Genomic DNA, 24,910 nt, shown 5'->3' with positions numbered 1-24,910 from the left:
CCCCAGAAAGAGCTAGATTTTAAATCCTACAACAGAAACGCCCTCTGAGAAGTTCCCTTGACACCTGTCATCAAGTGGGTCACCCCTTTCTCTGCGCTTAGAATTCTGAAATCCTCCATTCCTGAGACTTTTCTGATTGTTTTAAAAAGGCAAAATCTCTTTACCCCTGTATCCTTTCAACTATCACTAGGGCTGACATCTGCAACATGATACGTGGACACTCCCAGGTGACGGCTGGGGTTCTGTGTCGTGAGCTCACTGCCGCTCACACGGAGACACCCTGCTAGCGCCCCCCTCCCCCATGTGTCGCTGCGGATCACCCCCTACCTGCGGATGGTAGACACTCAGAGATTTCACTTTGTGCAAAGGCAGCAACACCTTCAACAAGAAAATCTTGTGCTCTTCTTTCAGCGGTAAGGCAAATCCATTAATTATACTGTGAAGACAGAATGTATCCAAGTCTGAGTATCACAAATTCTAGGTTAAAAAAAATCTTGCTGATTTTTTTTGTGTTTTCAGCAGAAATATCAGTAAGTGAAATGTAGGTTTCACAAAAGAGGCAAACATTAGCAGAAATTAAAAAGAAAATGAAACACCTTCCCAGAAGCACAGTCTTTTTGTCTCTGTTAACTGTAAGATAATTCTACAACTCTGGTTTGCAGGGTGTTACCCGAACAGGAGTCCCTGGGGGTGAAACCGTCTTCTTTTGACAGGGTGGGGAGGCTGGGCAGCTCAAGGACCCGGCATCTTGACTTGTCCTTCACCCATTTTTAGGAAGTCACACTTCCCCCGAGAAATGGGAGTTCGTACCCTAATGTTGGTGGAAGCACGTCTGTGTGTGCAGAACAGGAGCTGGTTAAGAATCAGCCAGAGAGCTGCTCCCTCCTGCAGAGAAAGGGGATCTTAATCCTAGCCTCTAAACTGGAGTTTTGGGGCACCTGGGTGGCTCAGTTGGTTGGGCGTCTGACTTCAGCTCAGAACGTGATCTCACGGCTTGTGGGTTCGAGCCTCGCGTTGGGCTCTGTGCTGACAGCTCGGAGCCTGGAGCCTGCTTCAGATTCTGTGTCTCCCTCTCTCTCTGACCCTCCCCTGTGCATGCTGTCTCTCTCTGTCTCTCAGAAATAAATAAAACATTAAAAAAAACAAAACCCTGGAGATTTGGTCTCTGATATCAAGTCGGTTATCTGCTGGTGTCCAGTTGGGCAAGCAGGCTTCATTATTTACTCTTTATCTGGTTTCAGTATTAGGTAAGCACAGATACATGGTAGGGCCACAGAGCAGTCAAACGAGTTCTAGACTATTCCAAGCCATCCAGGAGGCAGGGTGGGCATTAGGATGACCTGCTCCTTCACGCAGGGGAGGCCCTCAAGACCAAACAGCTCTTCTGGAAGGATAAAATCATTGATCATAGCCACGGGGAGTATGGAGGCCCGTGTGCGCGACACGCCAGGCCGTGGGGGACACTTCACACAGCACACCATCCTCACGACAGCCCTGGGAGGGGACTGTCACCCACCTTACTAAGAAAATGGCAGCCAAGAGTGGTTAAGGGAGGTCGGACGCTAGGAAGGGCCCCAGGACCGCTCACTACGCTCTCCGGAGCGAAACCTGCCCAGCGTGCTGACGCAGGTTAACGCAGAATTCTCCGGAGGACTAATGGGTTTTTCAAGGTAGATCTAAAAATAGCAAGGTCCATTTTCTCAGCGCTAGTGGAGCACAGATCGACCGATCGGCAGATCAGACAACAGTGTTCCGAGACGGGCTTCTGTGTCCCAAAGGCTTTGGGGACCACCCGATTCAACACGAGCGCAGAGGATCCGTCCCTGCAGGGCCCTTCAGGACCTTTGCTACTAATGCACTATTCTTGGGGAGAGCACTTCCAAGCTTTTTTGGCTGCGGAACTCCGAGGAACTCTCTTTGGGAAACAGTGGGTTGGAGGTCTAATATAAAACGTACAGGTCACTGATTTAAAAAAAAAAAAAAAAAATAGGGGCGCCTGGGTGGCTCAGTTGGTTAAGCGTCCGACTTCAGCTCAGGTCATGATCTCACGGTTTGTGGGTTCGAGCCCCACATCGGGCTCGGTGCTGACAGCTCAGAGCCTGGAGCCTGTCTTCTGATTCCGTGTCTCCCTCTCTCTCTGACCCTACCCTGCTCATGCTGTCTCTCTCTGTCTCTCAGAAATAAATTAAAAAAAATTAAAAAAAATTGATAGCAAGCAAGAAGTCTACTTGGGTTAAGAGGTGAAATTACTGAAATGTTAATTTTATAAGTATACATATGAAAACTTTATAAATTCAAAGCAATTGGAAATATTAGCATTTACTCAGTAACCCCGATGTACAATAAATGATCCACTCTTCTAAATGTCAAAACATAAACCTTCTTAACCATATTCGAGGAGGTATGTGGAACAGAATCTGTGCATGGAGCCAGGCACACAGGAGACCTCCTTGTCTGGGGGGCTCTGACCCAAGACCTCACCCACCCCTTCTATCAAGTGAGGTCTTGGTTCCTTTGGAAATGGTTTCGATTGCCTCGCTGCTAGACTCCGTGAACTGGATCATTCTGGAATAAATTCCACGTCAGGCCACTCACTGCCAGGAACACAGCACTCACCTCCCCAGGATTTCCAGTAATTCTGCTATGCCGTTGTGATGCTCTGTTTCATAAATAAACCTAGAAAAAGCAATTTGCCATTTAGAATTGGACACGGAGATAATAGCTGGAAAGACTACAATCCTGTGAATGGGGAACAGCGTGCTTTGCGGGGGGGGGTGACGCGGCCGCTCAGCGGTGGGCACGCCTGCCTCGGAAACCGTCCCGGGGGCGGCTCACCCTTCCCGACGGGATGGCTCCAATCGCCCCCCAACATTTTTTTTGGAAATTTTCAAACACAGAGAAAGGCTGAAGGGTCTGTACCGCGACACCCGCGTTTCGGCCACCCATGTGGGACAATGAGCCATCTGCTGTTCTCGTGATCACACGTACATCCCTCTCCCCGTCCCCGAGCCTGACCTTTTTGCTTCATGACAACCTAACTTGACGCCTTACTCCATTTTAAAGCCTCCAAGAATTAGGCCAGTTGGTGCAAGGGCAGCAGCTCCTTCCTTCCCACTTGGGCCGCCTCGCCTACGTCCTCACAGACACCCCGCATGGCCCCCACGCTGCTTTAAGCACCACCTTCCAGAACCCTGATGTGTCTCTCTCTCTCACACACAAATAAATAAAAACATTAAAAAATTTAAAAAAAATTAAGGTACAAGACCTTTTAATGCAAATGTCGATTTGTGATTCAGCTATTTGAACAAAACCTAAGTTCTAAGAAAAAAACCCCCCACTTTAGGTGGACCAGTAAGTTTAGGTCGAAACTGTCGCTGTTCTTTATTGTTTAACGATGCACGTAACGCTTTCATAGAGAAGCACATCAGCCCCTTGTGATCCTGTTCAACAGGAAGCCTGATGCCAAGAAATGTGAGCTGGGAACGTGACACTTAGGAATTGTGACGTCACTCTGTGACCGCGGTGGGTGTCCAGTCCTGGAACGTGAGCAGCTTGGAACGAGCCCAAAGGAAAGCCACACACATGCCGGGAGCTCTGACACTGGGCTGTCGTAGCAGGTGTGGACAGAGAGCAGCGGAGCCCGCGGAGCCCGGGAGGGCGGGGTGGGGGCCGCCAGGGCCGGGCTCTGGAACTCCCAGAGGCTGCTGGTCTCCACAGTGGGACCGCACTTCCCGCATCTGGTGTCTCCATCTGTCTCCGGCCCCCTCTCCTCCTCCCTCGCCGGGTCACCGTGTCTAAGAAGGGGCCCGCCTGGCCTCTGTGGTGCTCCTGGCAGGGGCCTGCGCGTCACCTTCACTCTGGCACCGTGGCTGGACTGTGTGAGACCTGCCTGCACGTGGAGCCTGTCACCGCTAGGATCTGTCACTACCGCTGACCCGTCCCGGAGTCAGGGAAGCCCAAATTCTTCGGATATGCTGCTCATGCGGTGAGCTACCCAGGGATGGGTAGGAAACCACAGTAACTCTCTCATCCGTCAACATGCAATTGATGCCACCACGGGCCGGATCTAAGCCGGGCCTGGAAGTGTGTGGGCCTGGACGGACCCTTGTCCAGGTAAGTGGACGGTTCAGTGAAAACGGAAACACAGGAAGGCCAAGTGGGGAGGGGCTGGGGATGGGTGAGGGGGGCATTAGGTGTGAACACAGGAGCACCATCAGGCAAAAAGAACGGTTACCCACACGTCGACTTACCTATAAAATATATTATTTATCTGTTTTCTGATGTAAGCTCTTAAGCCTAAGAATTTTCCATAGATTCTGTGAAGGGTAGTTTTAAGAAAATCTCTCTCTCGAGGATCTTCACTGTCAAAGAGCTCTAAAAGCTTCAAGAAGAAAAAGACACTTAGTGGCTCAGTATTCCCGTTCGGCAGATTACGGCTTTTGTAGTTTTAGCTAATTTGTACCTACCTGCAATACAAACTTCTGATCAATATATTTCTTCGCTATATTAGGTTGGAAATCTGGAGACTCTAAAAATCTTAAGAAAAATTCATAAACAAGCTAGGAGGAAAAAAAAAACAACAATGAATCAAATAACATGGTATTTTATGAGATGGTGATTAAAGACAAACCAGGAGTTGAATACCCGCCTGAAAATATTAGGCTTAAAAAAAAGCATTATATACAGAATTAATACCAAATTATATGGCTTAATCTAGTTATAATCGATGATAGTAACTGTTTCATTTAGCTAAGAACCACAGACTATACCCTTAAATGGCATTTAAACAAACCGATACCATGGCTCATGCCACCAATGCTTAACTGATGCTGGTCAGAGTCGACAGTGCGAGGCAGCCACCTGCACGTGTCCTGGGCAGAGGCAGAGCCGGGTGGACAGGAAGCTGGGACGGCTCGGCCAGCAGGTCCCAGATGCAGTCACCCAGGGCTGGGACGTCCCTCCCGTCCAGGAGTGGGTTGCCTGCTGTCGTGGTCACACAGTAATCCCACCTGCCTTGGGACGTTCTACCTCCACGACAGCCCCACTTTGTGCTCTGTTCCCCACTGTGCTCCTTCCCAGCTCCCACCTTTCCGGCTCCCCTCCCGCCGACGGCCCATACCCTGACCTGGCACGTGGCCCGCACACACTCCGCTCGTGCTGGGCTCCGTGCCTTCTGAGGCGTCCGGCCTCACCAACGACCAACTCTTTGCCTTAAGATGTGTTTGAAAAAAGAGTCAGGCGAGCTCTGGGGCGCACTGAATCTAAGTGCTGAAAACAGGAAATGTCTGAGGAAGGCCTCAAGTCCATGGCTATCAACAAAGTGGTCATTTCCGTCACATACATACTGACAACTCAGTAACTCTGTGGTTGGTGTGAAGTGTCCAAACGAACAAAAAAACCATCACGTGCTCTCACGTCTGCTGGAGCGCCTTCCTTGTACGCACAGGCTCGCAAGATCAGAGCCTGATCGCAAGATCAGCTGCCGGCAGCCGGGGTGAGGCTGTGGGGCCAGTGCACTTGCTTTAGAGAAACCTCTACGGCCACATGCGCTCTGCTCCCGCCCCCTTCCTGGCCTCCCCCTCCCCCCACACCCCAGGCTCAGTACCTGTAGATGAGGCCAGGCTGCTTCTAACGTTGGCTCGTCTTCCTCGGGGTCAAATTCTGCTCCCGTAGGATTGGAGGAAGGTGGTAACGTTCGAAACATGTTAACTGCAAACTAAAATCCACATATTCTAGAATTATAACCGGGGCATTAAAGAGATTTACAGAAACCATTTGAAAAACAGTTACAGAAAACATTAAAATAGGCACAGAAAAATGTTTAATCCGAATGATTGCTGCTTCCAGTGGTTTTCCGGCTCATTCTTATTCCCAAGATTGAGAAGCAGTGTGGATTCCCCAACGAGATCTTGGGTCAGATCTGCAGCAGGAAACGTGGCTGTGGACACCGAGACTGCCACCTCCCTCTGAGCTGACAAACTCACGGACAACTAGCAGCAACCGGGGCCGCTGTGAGGTCAAGGTCTCCACCGCACACGCAAAACCAGGAGGCAGGCGGCGTGCTGGGAGGGACAGGTGAGATGATGAAGGAAACAGCGGAGACTGAACGACTGGCAGCGGAGCGCCGGCCCCGAGGGCCCTGTCACCCACAGAGCACAGCCAGCGGCGGGCCCCGGGCCGGACGGTCGTGCGCTCAGTCTATATGGACTCACCAAGAAATGACCTCGGAAGAGATTTCTCTGGACTCTGAATGAACCCCTCTGAATGAACTCGCTACCTGTTTTTCTTTATCGTGTCTTTTACCACTGACTCCCACCCCCGGTCCGTTTATTTACAGCTTCCTGAAAGTCCCTGTTTTACTACAGATGTTTCTACACGAAACCTAGAATTCTCTGGAGCACAGGTACACTTTAAGGCCCACATGGCTAATCTGTAAATAAAGCACAACTCACACGGACAAATCTGTGATAGGAAATGTTTAGTTTTTCTGTATCATCAATTTATAACCTACTCTTCCTCTGTAGTAAGTTTAAATACGATCAGTTACCTTAGGAGATCATTGAAGCTGCCATGTGCTGGTCATGGCACTGGGCTCTGGCGACTGGCTCTTGCAGATGACCAAAGCAAGACCTCTGTCCCTCCCCACCCCCCAAAGTACAAAACCCAAACACCAGCCACACAACGGAAGACCCGGCTCCATGACGGTGTGCGGGACGCCCCTGTGGGCAGAGCCTCGTGGAGGCCGAGCTAAAACTATGTCATCCACTGTGTTTCCTCCTGTCTGTACTGTTCCTGACCCTGAACTCCGAGCCTTAACATCTTGTTTCGTGCAGGAAAACACCCCCTCTTCAAGCCGTCACCTATACAAGCCCCAAGCATCACACGTGTTGTGTCTGTTGTCTGAAAGGAGGAGCGGGTGCATAGAATCGTAGCAATAAGGCTGAGACGGTGCCGGAATGGAAGGAACAAAAAAATGGTTGGCAATCCAGACACAAGTAAAAAAAATATTTTAATAAAAATACGAGAAAATACTCCTAAAACTAAGTAGAAAGTAAAAAAGGTTTGGAGCCTGGGAACAGGGTCCTGAAGAGGCCTACCAAGTAACAGGGACTAAGGAACAGAGGCTGTGACAGGTGCTGTCACCGGCCCCCAGGGGACAGGGCAGTGAGGGATTCTGATCCCGAAGACCACAGAAGACAGCAAGCAGACACGAGGAGCTCCCACGCCAAGGCAAGGCCACACCCTGGTGGGTCCTGCGCCCCTGGGCTCGCAGAGGGCAGCAGACTGGCCCTGGGACCCCCAGCCTTTCGCCCCTTCCCTGCCTAGGGAAGCGTGTGGAGGAAAGTCAGATGGGGTCTGGGGTCCATAAGGGAGTGCGGCCTTTGTGAGGTGGGTTTTCTATGCTCCCTCAAAGCCAAATGGGTGGGGACTGCCACGCAGTCACCCAGAGAATGGGGACAGCTTAGAAGAGAGCAAGGTGGGGGGGGGGGAGCAGCGCGCCCAGCATGAGGGCAGAGCCCACGTGGCGTCCCCGGGGGGCCGAGGCGTCGGTGGGCGCACGCTGTGCCTGCCTCCCTTGGGGACTTGCTGGGGCAGCCTGAGTCCCACACAAGGCGGACTGCCACGTGGGTGCAGGGGAGCAAGCACCCCGGTGGGGGCCGCGCTCCCACTCTACTCCGGCCCAGGCAGGCCCCTCTTGGGCTCCCCGCCGGCCAGGCTGCCCCCAGAGAGACTAGCAGGGCCAGGAAAGCAGGGCCTGACAGACCCCAGCCAGACTGGGAGCCCCCCGTTCTCACACACTAATCCAAAGGTCAGTGGGAAGGTATCTGTGGCCAGCATCTGAATCACGGACTCTGAGCACAGATCCCCTTGAGGAGGACACGGGGGCCTCACCCACTCAGCTGGCAAGTCCAAGGAGCGGAGCCGTGGGTCTTCCTGGGGAAGAAGGAACGCCCCCTCCCCCCCAGGGCAGTCAGCTCCGCCTGTGGCAGTTCCTGGAAATCCATTGCTCAGATTCTCTATCCTACTGGTAGTTTCTCGGATCGAACTCTGACTCACACAGCTGGCTAGTATGATTCTCAGTAAACTGGTTAATTTCTACCGGCCATGAAGCCAAGGACGGCATCCCCAGGTGAAGCCAAGCGCACGGTGTCCCCGAATCCCAGACGGGAGGCAGGAGACTGCAGGGCTGCTGCACCAGCTTGCTCTCACCCCAGAAGTCCCCACGTCAGCATCCCTGAAGGATGGCCACCCGATCGGGAACTTTTATTCCGGGCCAACTCTCACTGACAGAAGTTCTTCCTTAGACCAGACAAAAAACCTCTCGCTGTAACTTCCACCCACCTGCCCCATCATGTGGCGCTGCATCAATTCGAGGCTCGTCTCTAGAGAAAGCTAAATGTACTAGATCTAACATCTGGAAAAGAGCAGAAGGCAAGCTGCAGGCCACCTCAAATTATTCTTGGGCTCCAGGCCTTCTTCGCTCAGAAGCTTCAGGGTCAAGGGAGCTGACGTCTGCGGGTGGAGGGAGTTCAGTCTGAGCACCACGTGGGATGGTCTCCGTGGTCCTCAGGCCACAGAAACCCACAGATGTGGACCAGACGCATTCACACACGAGTGGGCGGCGCCCCGAGGTGTGGACCCAGCCAGGATCGGGCTACACCGACGGGCCGGCAGGGCTGCCCCCTGACTCAGAAGCAGGCCCTGCACACGAAAAAACCTGCCCACGCCTTGGTTTTCTCACGTGTTGAAAAGTGGCGAACCTTCCCTCTGCACCGGCCCGTGTGAAATGGGGCAGTAGTGCGCATGCGCAGCTACCGCGCACGGGGCGCGCACGCGCGGGGGCGAGGCCGACCCTGGACAGGCGGAAGCACCTGCGTTCTCCACACTCCTGGTTTCGGTACTTGAAGTCCGCCCCGCAGATGCTCCCCTCCGGAGAGCCACATTCACTGAATCAGATGCAAACCATACTGGCTCGAGAAGTAACCTTGCGGGAAATTGCTGAGATTCAGCGGTATCATAAAGCCTTTCTGGATCTGTAATATTCACGACCAATGGGCGAAGTAACAACTGCTCATGCCCTGACGTAACTGAGGCACAGCAGCGGATACAAAGGCCTAAGACCTGAAGGGACACTCGTAGGAAGAGTACCGAGAATCTAATTTCAGACACAACGAGGAAAGGAAGACTGATGATTCAGTTCTTCCTTCTCAACCACAAAGGCCATTTCACGATGTTATTTATTCTGTTTTATTTATGTGAACAGGATTCATAAAGGTGAGTCCACCAAAGGCCAAATCTCAGTTTGTCCAGATGCTCTTCCTCCCACAACAGAAACCCCAGGTTCTGAACATCACAGATGCATTCGGGGCTGATGGGGTGAGGGGAGAAGTGGGAAGGGAGCCCATCAACAGTTGTTGTTGTTGTTCCAAATGTTTATTTTATTTTTTGAGAGGGACAGACTGTGAGCCGGGGAGATGAGAGAGAGAGGGGGACACAATCTGAAGTAGGCTCCAGGCTCCGAGCTGTCAGCACAGAGCCTGACATGGGGTTTGAACCCATAAACCGTGAGATCATGACCCGAGCCAAAGTTGGGTGTTCAACCGAATGAGCCACCCAGCATCCCTCAACATTAAAAAAATAGAATATTGTGTTTGTAAATATTACAACAAATCTGGAAAAGCCAACAGAGGCAACACAACAGACCACTGCACACTGGGTTGTGCTACAAACACCAAAAATAGAAATGGGAAGCTAACATCAACACCTTCTCCAATAACAATGACGTGATTAGGGGATGTAATTAACAGGAGGAACCCAGGAACACAGTCCCAGAAGTGACCCCTTGGTCACTAGGAACTCACTGCCCAGCCACAAGGCCCCAGTGGAGAGAGCATAAAAACCCTAATAAAGGGCACGGAAGACTATTCAAATAAATGGAGGAATCTTCCATTCCCTGGTGTGGGGTGACATCCTACTACAAAGATAACTTCTCCACAAGGCAATGTGCACACTGAACACAATCTTAAACATAATTCTAACTGGATTTTTGATGAACTCAAATAATGTAGTATAAAAATCTAGGCGAATAATAAAAATTCTAGTGGCAATCTTAAGAGAAAACCTGTGCATTTCCTCATTTGTGAGGTTAGTTCAAGGCTGCTCTCATGATAGAGCCCAGGTGTGACCCCGGGAATGTGCACATTCCCGTGCACATCCTGTGTGCCGGACAGAAGACTGAAACCTCACAACGCCAGTACATTGAAAGTACCTGGTTTTTGTACCCTCACTAATCAGAAGGCACAGACCTCTGACTGAATAAAAAAGCAACGCTCAACTCCATGCTGTCTGCAACAACCTGCTTTAAATACAAAATTACAAATTGGTCAAAAGTAAAAGTAAGGAAAACAACATCTCTGGTTCACACGAATCAAGAAAGCAGAAGTGGCTATATTAATATCAGGCAAAGCGGTTTTTGGAGCAATTAAGATGACCAGGGATAAAGGGGATCATTCTGTAATAATAGAAGAGTCAACTAATAAATAATACTAATATCTATGCACTGAAAAACATGATATAAAACTTGACAGAACTGTAAGAAAAAGACAATAAGCAATTAGAAGATAAAAAATAAACAGCCCTAATTACAACAGCACCAAAAGATGAAATATTTGTGAGTCTAAAAAAACACTTAGGACCTGTATGCTGAAAGCCACAACTGCCAAAATGGGAGACATACTATGTTCATGGACTATGATTAAGGTATCAGCTCTCCCGAAATCTACATAGTAGTGCAATTCCAATTGAACCCCCTGATGGATATTTTGTGGATAAAACCAAACTGTTTCTAAAATTTATATGGAAAGGTAAAATAATCAGATAGGCAAACAGCTTTGAGAAAGGAAAACAAGATTGAAGCATTCACACTAACTGATCTCAAAATTTACTATGAAGTGACATGACAGTAATGAAGATGGTATGGTATCAGCAAGCAGATCCCTAATCAATGGAACAGAACAGAGTCCAGAAACAGACTCACAAATACGGACAACTGACTTTTGACAAGGCTGCAAAAGCATTTCAAGGAGTGGTTAGTCTTTTCTTTTTCTTTAAAAAAATTTTTTTTAAATGTTTTATTTATTTCTGAGAGAGAGAGATAGCATGAGCGAGGGAGGGTCAGAGAGAGAGGGAGACACAGAATCCAAAACAGGCTCCAGGCTCTGAGCTAGCTGTCAGCACAGAGCCCGACGTGAGGCTCGAACCCATGAACTGTGAGATCATAATCTGAGCTGAAGTCGGATTCCCAACAGACTGAGCCACCCAGGCACCCCGTGGAATGGTTAGTCTTTTCAACAAGTGGAATAGTTGGACAGCCATTTGCTAAAAAAATGAACCTCAACCAAAAGGAATCACAGACCTAAATATAAAATGTAAAACTATAAAACCATAGGGGTGCCTGGGTGGTTCAGTCGGTTAAGCATCCTACTCTTGATTTTGGCTCAGGTCATGATCTTACATGCTGACAGCACAGAGCCTGCTTGGGATTCTCTCTCTACCTCTCTCTGGCCCTCCCCTCCCCCCCACCCCGCCAAATAAATAAAGATTAAAAAAAAAACCCTATAAAACCATAAAAATTTTAAGAGCATGATCTTTGTGAGCTCGGGTTAGGCAAAGACTTCTCAGACACGATACCAAAAGAAACAAATCGTAAGAATGGGCGTGGAGGAGGACACTTGTGGGGATGAGCACTGAGTGTTATGTGGAAACTAATTTGACAATAAACTATTTGTAAAAAAACAAAAAACAAATCATAAGTTAGACTTCATCTAAATTAAAATTCTGTAAAAGACACTGCAATAAAAAAAAAAAAGCCACAGACTGAAAGAAAATACTTGCAAATCATATAACTGGCAAAGGTGTGTATGTTGAATACGTAATGAAGCCTCAAGCTGAATAATAAGAAAACAAACAACCCAATTAAAAAATAGGTAAATGATTGAAAAAACACTTCACCAGGGAAGATCTACAAATGACGAAGAAGCACAGGAAAACATGTTCAGCATCATTTGTCACAAGGGAAATGCAAATCAAAGCCAAAATGAGAGGGGCACCTGGCTGGCTCAGTCGGTAAAACATGTGACTCTTGATCTTGGGGCTGTGGGTTCAAGTCCCACGTGGGATGTAGAGTTTACTTAAAAATAAAAATAAAATCTTAAAAAAAGCCAAAATGAGATAAAAGGACTGATGGCCCCAGATGTTGACAAGGACTCAGAGCAACCTCAATTTTCACACGCTGCTGGCGGGGGCGGTGGGGGTGTGTGTGTGGGTGCAAAAATGGCACAGCTGATTCTCAGAGCAGTTTAGAAAGTTAAACACACAACATGAGCCAGGAGTCCCACATGTCTACCTGAGTTCAGTGAAAACCTATGTCTACAACTTGCACATGAATATTTACAGTGGTTTTCCTGCCCCACATGACCCTAAACTGGGAAATGGACAAACTGTCATACACCTATGTAGTGAGGTACCGCTGAGCAGTTAACAGGAACAAACCGGTGGGTGAACCTCAAACACGTTATGCAGAACGAAGGAAGTGGGAGTCAAAAGGCTACAGACCGCACGAGCCCACTGACGTGACATTCTGGAAGAGACAGCTTGGTAGAGCTGCGGACAGATCAGTGTGGCCAGGAACGACAGGGGAGGAGAAGCCTTGACCACAAAGGAGTAGCAAAAATAGTTTTGGGGAGGGCAATGAAACTGCTCTTGATGTTGATGGTGGTGGGAATTACATGATTAGATGTATCAAATCTCATAGAACTGTTCACTAAAAAGTGTGACATTTGCTGTATGTGAATTCAAAATTAATTTTAATTTTTTAAAACATTAATTTTAAAACATGTTATAAAAGGATACTTTTTGCTGGTAAGTTCCCAAACCTCGGTTCCCAGCGTCCTTAGCATCTCAGTAGTTTCTCCATTGTGCCCCTAGATCAAAAGAAAAACTCTTCCACGTAGGAGCTTTAAAAACCCCCAGCTTTACTGAGGTATGATCGAGACACAATTAATGGCACGTGTTTATTTAAAAAAATTTTTTTGGTAATGTTTATTTCTGAGAGAGAAAGGCGGGGAGGGGCAGAGAGAGAGGGAGACACAGAATCTGAAGCAGGCCTCAGGCTTGTGCTGAAGCGGGGCTCGAACCCACAAACTGCCAGATCATGACCTGAGCTGAAGTTGGACACTTAAGTGACTGAGACTCCCAGGTGTCCCAAATGGTATATGTTTAAAGTGTACAATCGGACATTTTAAAAAATGTTTTTATTTATTTTTGGGGGTGAGGGGCAGAGAGAGAAGGGTGAGGGACAGAGGATCTGAAGCAGGCTCTGCACTGACAGCCAAGAGCCCGATGTGGGGCTCGAACCCATGAACCATGAGATCATGACCCGAGGTGAAGCTGGACACTTAACCAACTAAGCATCCAGGCGCCCTACAGTCTGACATGTTTATCATATGCGTACATCTGTGAAACCATCATACGACCAAGATAATGAACACATTTGTCATCCCCAAAAAGTTCTTAGAAGCCTTTTGAAGAAATAGACAGATACAGGTTGGTGGAAGCAGGGATGGGGATGGGTCGAACTGGGGAGCCACGGACTAAGAAGAAATATTAACTTTTACTTCCTATGCTTCTGTATTTATTTCAATTAGAAAACAGGGGCGCCTGGGTGGCTCAGTTGGTTAAGCATTCGACTTTGGCTCGGGTCACGGTCTCACAGTTTGTGGGTTCAAGCCCTGCGTCGGGCTCTGTGCTGACAGCTAACTCAGAGCCTGGAGCCTGTCTTCATATTCTATGTCTCCCCCTCTCTCTGACCCTCTCCTGCTCACGCTGTCTCTCTCTCAGAAATAAATAAAACATTTTGAAAAAAAAAATAGAAAACAAACATACCATTTTTTTATGGTTTAAAAACATTAAGCAAAACAAAGGGGAATTCTCCAAAAATAGTAAGAACACATCTCAAAGTAGATATCAGTATTACTGACACTGAAAATAGAAAACTCACTCTCTGGATTTCAGAAAGTACCACACATTTTCGTCTTCCTCTAGCTCACTGCTGATGTTAGTGCTTCTCTAACCCAGGCTTCTATGACTGGCTAAACAAAAACAACAAAGCCAAAAGGGGAATGAATGCATGATTTAAATCCTCACTTGAAAGAAATCCGTAGACTATTTGAAGCTTTCCTGGTTAATATACTATCTTCTTTAATCAAAACATGCATTCCTCTCCCATTTCCAAAATATCTTCACCCTTACAACAAGTAATACTTTCCAGAACACACTGTAAATATCAGATGTAAAACTAGACAAAGAAGAGCGTCCAATGTCAACTCTCAAGTGAGCACAGGACAATTGCCCTGGGGCTGTGGGCAGTAACCCCCCCCCTCCCCCCCACCAGGGACCCAAGAAGAACTGCTTTGCCCTTAATGGAAAATGCTGACTTGAACCCTAAGCATTCAAGAAACAAGCTGTAAAGCCCCATCTGTTCATTTACAAGCAGTAGAGAGGACAATGACGTGATGGGCTGCTTTTCCCTGGAAACCCAGTGTACATCTGGGTAAGAAGAGCACTACCATTACACTGTGTGTACAAAGCTTCTTGTCGTTGTTTTAAAGTTTATTTTGGGGCGCCTGTGTGGCTCAACTGGTTAAGTGTCTAACTTCAGCTCAGGTCATGATCTTATGGTCTGTGAGTCTGAGCCCTGCGTCGTGCTGACAGCTCAGAGCCTGGAGCCTGCTTCACGTGTGTGTGTTTCTCTCTCTGCCCCTCCCCTGTCTCTCTCTCAAAAATAAACATTAAAATTTTTTTTAAGTTTGTTTATTTTTGAGAGAGATGGAGAGAGCATGAGTGGGGAGGGGGAGAGGGAGGGGGAGGGGGAGAGGGAGAGAGGGAGAGAGCGAGCGAGCGAGAGAGTGAGCACAAATCTCAAGCAGGCTCCCCGCTGTCAGCTTGAACTCATGAACTGTGAGATCATGACCTGAGCTGAAATCAAGAGTCAGACACTTAACCAACTGAGCCACCCAGGCATCACACGGTGCTGTTGTTTTAAGAAAACATACATTTACTGATTTTTAATGATGATGAATGTGGTAGGTACATGATCGTTATTATAAGTTTGAAAAATTACAGTGCCTCTGAACCTTCCAGCTCATCCTGCCGCCAATCTAACCAACTCCTTCTCGGACCTTCAGGTTGTACTGCTGCCAAGACTCGTTTTAACGTCTTCGCCTATGCAGGGAAGGCCACACTGAATGAACACCTACTGAGCTTGTGACAAGCGCCGGCCAAATTCCGAGGGAGGAGACTGTAACCAGGGCTGCTCTCTCGGGGTTTACAGCCCCGTCACACGGCTTATATGAGGGCGTCCGTCTGGACGGGGCAGTGCAAGAAGGCTACTCAGAAGTTCTTAAACTTCTGGAATGCTGAAGAATGACTTGGGGGACACGTAGAAACAGGGTGGCAGCCAAGAAGTGACTTTTAAAAATTTTTTTTAATGTTTATTTATTTTTGAGAGAGAGACAGAGTGTGAACAGGAGAGGTGCACAGAAAAAAGGAGACACAGAATCTGAAGCAGCTCCAGGCTCTGAGCTGTCAGCACAGAGCCCAACACAGGGCTCGAACTCATGAACTGCGAGACCATGTCCTGAGCTGAAGTTGGACGCTTAAGTGACTGAGCCAGATGTCCCAAGAAGTGACATTTAAAAACAATTTATTTATTTTGAGAGAGAGAAAATGGGGGGGGGGGGACAAAGGGAGGGGAGGAGAGAGAGAGAGAGAGAAAGGATTTGAAGTGGGCTCTGTGCTGACAGCAGAGAGCCCGATGTGAGTCTTGAACTCATGAACCATGAGATCATGACCTGAGCTGAACTCAGAGCCACCCAGGCGGCCCAGAAGCAACATCACTAACAAGCACCCAGGTGGTGCTGCTGTTGCTGCCTCTGAGCAGTGCCCTTCTGGAAGAGTGGCTCTCACCCTTTGGTCTCTGGACCCCTTTAAACTCCTACATTGCTGAGGACCCCAAAGAGCTTTGGTTTATGAGTCATTTCTGTTGATATCGACTGTAGTAGATATTAAACCAGAAAAATTTTAAAAACATGAATTCATTAAAAAATACTGAGTGCAGGGGTGTGTTAAGCGTCTGACTCTTGGTTTTGGCTCAGGTCGTGATCTCATGATTCGTGGATTCGAGCCCTGAGTTGGGTTCCATGCTGACAGTATGGAACCTGCTTGGGATTCTGTCTACCTCTGTCTCTGCTCCTCCCTCCCTCCCTCATGCTGTCTCTGTCTCCCTCAAAATAAATAAACTTGAAAAAAAATAAGCCCACTGTGTCAATATAAATAACATACATTAATGAAAAAAATTTTTCATAACAATGTTAGTTATTTCATTAAATCTCATGGTACATAAAATACAGGTGACCCTTGAACAATGCAGGGGCTGGAGGGGTCAACCCACGGCGGGGTGGAAAATCTGCATATAACTTCTGACTCCCGCCGAAACTTAACTACTCATTGCTTACTGTTGACTGGAAGCCCTACTGATGACATAAACAACTAACACGTATTCTGTATGTTATATGTAGCATACGTATTCGTACAAGAAAGTGAGCTAGAGAAAAGAAATGCTAAGAAAATCATAAGGAAAATACATTTCCGGTACTGTACTGCATTTCTATTAAAAAAAACCCGTGTGAGACTGGACCTCCCCAGTTCACACCTGTGTTGTTCAGGGGTCAAACTGCATTCTGCAAAACAAACACAAATTGAGCGAGAAGAATGGCATTTTTTACATTTTTGCTAATCTCTTCACTGTCTGGCTTTGGAGAAAACAGCTGGCTTCTCATGTCTGCTTCTATGTCCTGAATGTTGGTTTCGCTGAAATACAGGAAGGAAATGTCTCTGCACGTGTGGTGCAGCTGGAAAAGGCAGGAGTAACTAGTAGACCCTTTGCAGAGAACCGTGGACTTCTTTGATGCCACCCCCAAACTGGACACAAGGTAGTTTCTCTTATCAGTGAGGTGGTCTCTACATTAAGAGCCAGTGGCATGTCTTGCACTCTGAATGGCTCTCTGGCCCACGAACGACTACGGAACGTCATCGACTGGTCATTGGGAAAATACTGGTTCAGTGGATCATGTAGATCTTCCAGTGGGACTTATTTCGCCACATGTATTAAAAATCCCGTTTTGGTCCCTGATCTAAGCAGGAGGGCCTGGGGCCCTGGGAAGATGATGCTTCCCGCACTGAATGGATACAAATTCTCCAAAATTCACACTTGTGCCCCAAAGCTCGAAGGTTGCAATGACAACAAACATTCTCACTTATTCTCCTTTCAGTGACTTCTCATTCTGACTCTTCTGTGAGAAAACTCTTGCTAATGTTCATCTGAATCAACAGTTGGTCTCTGAGTCACTTAAGTAAAAATGGGGGTCTGTGAAAACAGTGGTTTTACTTTCAGTGTGTTGACTGTAAGAAAATTGCCAATGCCCGAAAAACAGATTAACTAGAGAATTTAACTGAAACAAACAAACAAACAGATGGTTGGTTATACTTAAAATAAGACTGACATGAAGACATCATGAAGTTTGCGTGACGCAGGCCTGAGACTCTAGATGCCGGGAGCCCCCCATTGGGTCTGGTTCCCTTTCACCCTCCTCTCAGTTCTTTCAATCTGAAAATTAACGGGCTGGATGCTCTGTGACACGCTGGGACCGCAGTCTACGGTGTAGAAAAGCATATGGCACCCATGAAAAGATGTTCACCCTCTCGCACCATCGTTGTCACTAGGGAAACGCAAATCAAAGCCACAGCGAGATCCACCTCCCCCCACCTGGACGGCTACCGTCCGACAGACAGGCGGTAACACGTGGGGACACTGAGCCCCTGTGGCCTCTGGTGGGGGTGCGTCCCAGGGCAGCCACTTTGGGAAACAGTCTGGTAGGTCTTCCGAATGTTGTTTTTTTAAAAACATTTTTTCTTTCTCATTCAACTTTTGTTTTAATAGGTCTCAAAATTCTGTGACAGACTTTTGGTCAAGTTGTTTCCGTTAACAAGTACTGATTCTAAAAACTAATAACGTAAAACTGCCACACACAAAAAAACCCAAATGGTCCACAGAACATTCTCCTTTCCTTCTAAAGGTTTTACAATGCATTGTTACCACTGACCCGTCTTTCACTATTACACTTAAATGGCCAATTGGCACAAACAGTTGTGAGGCTGTTCATCCACCGCTGATTAAGGCTGGGGTGGCAGGTACTGGGGACAATATCTGTTCAGCCTCTGAGCTTCCAGGGCAGACTCAGTGACCGGGGCCAGCTCCAGCTGCCTTCCTGTCTACTGCTTTGACGACACCCACGGCACCCGTCTGTCTCATGTCACGAACAGCAAAACGGCCCGGTGGGGAAGATAGTCAGAGAAGCTCTCCACACACACGGGGCTGGCCAGGAACCATGTCAACGATGGCAGCGTCACCAGACTTTAAGAACTTAGGACCTTCTTCCAGCTTTTTTCTGGAATGACGGTCAATCTCCTTCAGCTCAGAGAACTTGCAGGTGATGTGAGCTGGGTGATGGTCCCGCACAGATGCGCAGCTGGCACTGATTTGGCCTGAATGTTTTATGATAGTCACCTGAGCCACGAAGCCAGCTGCTTCCACTGGGGGGTCATTTTTGCTGTCACCAGCCACACCGCCACGACGAACATCTTTGACGGATACATTCTTGACACTGAAGCCCACACTGTCCCCAGGAAGAGCCTCACTCAAAGCTTCATGGTGCATTTCAACAGACTTTACTTCGACTATGACCTTGACTGGAGCAAAAGTGGTCATCGTGCCTGGCTGAAGAACACCAGTCTCCACTCGACCCACAGGGACTGAACCAATACCTCCAACTCTGTGGATGTCTGGAGGGGAAGACGCAAGGGCTCGTCGGCTGGACGATCTGGTGGCAGCAGGCTATCCAGAGCTTCAACAGTGTGGTTGCACGGGCACTGCCACCTGTACGGGTGACTTTCCATCCCTTCAACCAAGGCATGTGAGCACTTGACCAGAAACTGGCACAAATGCTCCTGTGTCGGGGTTGTGGCAGATTTTCTTAATGCAGGTGCTGCCTTCCTTCACGATTCCTCGCAGCTCTCCTGGCTGTAGGGTGGCTCGGTGGAATCCATTTTGTTAACACCAACAGTAAGTTGTTTTACACTCGGAGTATAAGCTGGAAGGTCATGCTCACAGTCTGCCCATTCTGGAGAACCCGCTTCAAGTTCACCAACTCCAGCAGCAACGATCAGGACCTCGTTGATGTGCCTGTAATCGTATTTTTGATAAAGTATCTGTGTCTTGGGGCATCAATGACGGTCACATACTGTTTGCTGGTCTTGAAATCCCACAGGGAGCTATCAACGGTGATACCATGTTCACATTCAGCTTTTCAGTTTATCCGAGACCCACGTATACTTGAAAGAGCTCTTTCCCGTCTCAGCAGCTACCTTCTCAAAGTTTTCGATAGTTCTTTCGTCAATCCCACCACATTTCTGATCAGACGACAAGCAGTGGTGGGCCTGCCTGGATCTACTTGTCCGATGACGACGGCATTCATAGGAGTCTTTTCCTTTCCCGTCTTGGTTTTCACACCTGTGCTCTGGTGGCAAACCCACTGCGAAAAGGCTAATTTTTTTTAAATGTTTACTTATTTTTGAGAGAGAGAGAGAGAGAGAGAGAGAGAGGGAGAGAGACAGATAGAATATGAGCAGGAGAGGGGCAGAGAGAGAAGGAGACACAGAATCCGAAGCAGCTCCAGGCTCTGAGCTGTCAGCACAGAGCCTGACGTGGGGCTTGAACACGAACCGTGAGATCATGACCTGAGCCGAAGTCAGATGCTTCACCCCCTGAGCCCCCCAGGCGCCCCAGTCTTCCGAACGTTAAACACGCAGTTAACATGGGAGCAGCAGCTCCGCTGCCAAGTAAACGCTCCAGAGAAATGAGAACACATGTGCACACTGCGCTTCTACGGGGTGTTCACAGCGCCAAGTAGCAGAAATGACCCAAATGTCCGTCCACGGATGAATGGGTAAATACAAATGTGGTGTTAGCAACACGAAGAAGTGATGATACCGGCTGCCACATGGATGACCCTCGAAGCCATCATGCTAAGTGAAGGAGGCCACATGTCATACAATTTCACTTACAGGAAACGTCCGGGTTAGGCAACTCTACAGGGACAGAAAGGCAATAAGGGGCTGCCAGAGGTGGGGGGTGAGAAGTTAGGGAGGCCGGGGAGTGACTGTTAATGGGCATGGGGTTTATTTTTAGATGGATGAAAATGTTATAAACAATTAGATGTGATGATGGCTGCACAGTACTGTCAATATATTAAAAACCGTGGGGTTGTAGATTTTATTATTTATGCTTTATTTTATATTTGAGAGAGAGAGAGAGAGAGAGATCAAAGGAGAGGCAGAGAGATGGACATAGAATCTGAAGCAAGCTCTAGGCTCTGAGCCGTCAGCACAGAGCCCAGTGTGGGGCTCGGGCTCATGAGCAGTGAGAGCCTGAGCTGAGCCAAAGTTGGATGCTTAACCGACTGAGCCACCCTGGTGCCCCAGGACTGTATATTTTAAATGGGTGAATTCCATGTATATGAATGATCTCTCAATGCATTTGTTCCAAAACTATATAGTAGTCCAGTCTAACAGGCAATATATATATATATATTTTAAAGTTTATTTTGAGAGAAAGAGTGTGTGCGTGTGAGTGGCGGAGGAGCAGACATGCGGGAGAGAGAATCTAAAGCAGGATACACACTGTCTGTGAGGAGCCCGACATGGGGCTTGAACTCACACCATGAGATCATGACCTAAGCTGAGGTTGGATGTCCAACGAACTGAGCCACCCAGGCTCCCCTAACAGGCAACATATTTAAAAGAAGTAGCATAAGGGGCTGCCTACGTGACTCAGTTGGTTGAGCATCTGACTCTTAATATCAGCCCAGGATGGGGACCCAAGGTCATGGGATTGAGCCCTATGTTGGGCTCCATGCTGAGCATGAAGCCTGCTTGAGATTCGCTCTCTCCTTCTCCCTCTGCCTCAAGTGTGCTCTCTCAAAATAAATAAATGGGCATTAAAAAAAAAGGTAGTAGTATAAGGAGTATAGCACCTACAGAGCCTTGGATTCTACAAAGTGGAAATTAACATCTTTAAAAATACTATGACGAGGGGTGCCTGGGTGGCTTAGTCGGTTAAGCGTCCGACTTTCGCTTAGGTCATAATCTCGCGGTTCGTGGGTTCGAGCCCCGCGTCGGGCTCTGTGCTGACTGCCAGCTCAGAGCCTGGAGCCTGTTTCAGTCTGTGACTCCCTCTCTCTCTGAACCTCGCCTGCTCACGCTGTCTCTCTCTCTCTCCTAGAAATAAATAAAACATTAAAAAAAACACAAACCACATACGTGGTGATAAAAAAATAAAAATAAAAATAAAGATACTATGACGAAACACAAGCACGTGCACACACACATGTAACAAGCGATACTCAAGGGGGCTGGCTAAGTGCGTCAGGGGTCAGCAAAGCAGGCTGCATCCGATGAGCCAGGAAGGGACTCACATCTCTCCCACCTGCACTGTTTGGGTCCAGGCACGGCACGGGGTGGAGGCCTTCTATGGACCGCGTGAGTTCGGTACCCAGTCTCCACCTCTGAGGCCAAGAAACCACCACCAAGTATCATCCTCGCTACTTTCTTTCTCCCTTGTGCCTGTTCCCACGAAGAGGAAAGCGCTGGGAAGGCAGAAATACTGTTCGCCAGTCTACTTCCTCACCTAAAAACGTTCCTGGCCCATAAGGGATGCTTGATAAGCGTCTGTAAGTACTTTAGAGGGTCAACTGCCCAACGCTCTAAAGTCCACCCTGACTTCTGGGGTGGGGACAAAGTGAAGAAAGGAAGAGAGCCCGGCTAGGACATGATTACTAATGGGGAGAGAAGTAATGACAATTTAAGCAAAAGTCCCAAGGGCTTTAAGCACCCTGAGCAGTTCTGGTAACGTGCACTTTTTATTTTTTAATGTTTATTTATTTTGAGAAAGAGGGAGAAAGAGAGAGAGAGAGCATGAATAGGGGAGGGACAGAGGAAAGGGTGAGAGAATCCCAGGCAGACTCTGCAGTAGCAGAGCTCAGTGAGGGACTCGATCCCACAAACCGTGAGATCATGACCTGAGCCAACATCAAGAGTTGGCCGCTAGGGACTGAGCCGCCCAGGCGCCATGCGCTTGTACGCAAGCACAAGGGAATCTGACCAGAGCAGGGCAGCGGGCCGGTTCCAGGCCAGGCATCTGACCTGAACCTGGCGCTTGAAGCCTCAGGCCTGCAGACTCTTCCCTCCTTAAAAATGCCAAAGTCGGGGGCACCTGGGGGCTCAGTAGCTTAAGTGTCTGACTCCTGATCTCGGCTCAGGTCATGATCTCATGGTTCTTGAGGCCCAGTCCTGGGTCGGGCTCTGCACTAACAGTGTGGGGCTTGCCTGGGACTCTCTCCCGCCTTCTTTCTCTGCCCCTCCTCTGCTTCCACTCTCTCTCAAAATAAATAAATAAACATTAAAAAAAAAAAAAGGAAAAATCTTCCAACCATGTGATTTAACATATAACAATTGATGTCCTTATACATTTTATATATATTAATAAGTAAATTTAATTGATTCTTTTTTAAATAATTTTTTAATGTTTATTCATTATTGAGGGGAGAGAATGTGTGGGTACTAGCGGGGGAGGGGCAGAGAGAGAGGGAGACAGAGGACCCCAAGCAGGCTCTGCACTGTCAGCACAGAGCCTGACGCCAGGCTCGAAGTCATGAACCGCGAGATCATGACCCGAGCCAAGGTCAGGTGCTTAACCGACCAAGCCACCCAGGCGCCCTGAATTTAATTCAAAGATAAAATAAATTTAATATGCAATAAAGAAACATTTAAAATCAAGGGGGGAAAGGAAATATTCCATACATGATGTAGAGACAAATGATTTTTCTATCATTTTATGAGAAAATAAAATTATATCCTTCTGCACCACAAACAAAGTCCCAGGAGGATTATAAAGTGTATTCTGAACAACAAAATTATGAAGGCGTTAGGGAAAATATTAGATTGTTCTCGGAGATTCTGGCATTTGGGAGATCTTCCAAAGTAAGTGAGAGCTGAAATTAAGGAGAGAAAAAAAAGAGACCCCTGTTTTCCTTAGTCTGAACAGGAAAAACGCCAGGGTGCTCGTCACGGGTGGGTCGGGGAAGGAACCCACGGGGTTCTTGCAGCCTCGGGCTGACCACACGCTGGTAAATTCTCAACTTTAGAACAGTTAACAACAAGTTAAAATAATCAAGTTGATATCGGCTTCTGACACAACAGCTTATGAAAAGCACAAAAAAGAACACTGCTTTCAAACTCTCTGTCCAAAGTGAACACACTAAAGTGAGAAAGAAACATCGTTTAGGTTGTAAGATTAGTCCCTTCCGAAACATACAGCTTTGGGGGAAAAAATCAGCAACTTAAGGAGGAGTTCAGTGAAAATCAGGACATAACATTTTATGTTAAGCAACAAAAACTCCCTTAGAACCAGGGGCTACTGATTTCAGAGGCGGACGAGGCACCAACAATTCAAAAAACACTCAACAGAAAACGAGTTCAGCGTCAAACAGCACGAGTTTGAAACGGGATTCTGCAAAGGGCCTGGAAACAGTCTGTGAGGCAGGAGACCGGAGGCCTGAGATTTGGGCCCGAATGAAACCAACAACGAAGTAACCGCAGGGCGACAGAGGCCATCTCAGCCGCTCAGGACAGACCGTCCTGACATTAGCTTGGTCCGTCACCATTATTGTTATTTAATGTTTATTTATTCTTGAGAGAAAGAGACAGCGTGAGCAGGGGAGGGGCACAGAACGAGAGAGGGAGACACAGAATCCGAAGCAGCTCCAGGACCTGAGCTGTCAGCACAGAGCCCGACGCGGGGCTCGAACCCATGAACCGGGAGATCATGACCTGAGCCGAAGTCAGACGTTCAACTGACTGAGCCCCCCTGGCGCCCCATCCCATCACTGTTTTAACTCTGCCCCGTCATTAGAGTCTTCCTGTGCATGTCAGACATGTTTACTTCCAAATCATGGTGAGCACTATTCCATCAAAGAGGGTAAGATGGTACATTCAAATGAGGGCTCGAACGTATGTGTAAGTGGCCCATAGGGTGCTCGTGGTGGTTAACACACAGGACACTTGGACTGGACCTAGAAGGTACCGGTTCCTCACTGTTATCGCTGGAACACAGGACACATTACAGAGTTTCCTTCTTCAAGTACAAATTTTGCAACAGGAGGACTTTTTTTGCGAGAAGGTTGTGTTAGGCTCAAACTTCGCAGTTTACACTAAGGACGCCACAGCCCTGTGTGTCACTCGGGTCGGGGCGCGCTGGTCAGAATGAAATCACTTACCATGTGGACTACTTCCGGGTAAATAGGCTCTGTGATCACATTCCGGTTATGGGTGATATATTCTACCATTTCGCTTAAAGCAGCTCGTTTCACTTCCTTCCACTTCAGGTCACTCAGTGGATCGGAAACAAAGTCAAAGAGGACACAACACTGACGTAACTTCTGGATAAAAAGCTTCTCTTGATCGGCAGGAGGAACATCTGAAAAGCAGAAAGCAAAGTATATTGATCGCAAAGATGCTTAGCCCCAAATCACTGTGAAACACTTTTAAGCCTTCTACTGTTTTTATTTTGACTTAACGGAGATTTGAGGGAAGGGACAGGGTGGGGGTGGGGGTGAAGAGAGGCCAAACATTCCCCGCAGAGAAAAACGACAGCTTGTCACTGCTCAGCTCATACACT

At 47.9% G+C, this 24,910-nt stretch overlaps 1 protein-coding gene across 6 annotated transcripts in view; it reads right to left on the bottom strand.

Annotated features, from left to right (window-relative positions):
• The window catches only part of PPP2R5C (protein phosphatase 2 regulatory subunit B'gamma), a 131,363-nt gene that overhangs the window by 24,721 nt on the left and 81,732 nt on the right, over window positions 1–24,910 (bottom strand). For all 6 annotated transcript variants that reach the window (XM_039251167.1, XM_039251165.1, XM_039251168.1 and 3 more), the window contains 6 exons: window positions 24,510–24,709; window positions 5,606–5,716; window positions 4,467–4,559; window positions 4,251–4,381; window positions 2,617–2,676; window positions 328–436 (listed from right to left, as the gene is read on the bottom strand). In XM_039251167.1, coding sequence (XP_039107098.1) covers window positions 328–436; window positions 2,617–2,676; window positions 4,251–4,381; window positions 4,467–4,559; window positions 5,606–5,716; window positions 24,510–24,709 — 704 coding nt within the window. The remainder of the gene's footprint in view (window positions 1–327; window positions 437–2,616; window positions 2,677–4,250; window positions 4,382–4,466; window positions 4,560–5,605; window positions 5,717–24,509; window positions 24,710–24,910) is intronic.

The sequence above is a fragment of the Hyaena hyaena genome, unplaced genomic scaffold, assembly GCF_003009895.1.
Source record: "Hyaena hyaena isolate Hyena2069 unplaced genomic scaffold, ASM300989v1 scaffold_386, whole genome shotgun sequence".
Lineage (NCBI taxonomy): Eukaryota > Metazoa > Chordata > Mammalia > Carnivora > Hyaenidae > Hyaena > Hyaena hyaena.
Note: the sequence above shows the minus strand (reverse complement) of the source record. Positions and strands in the feature narration are given on the sequence as shown.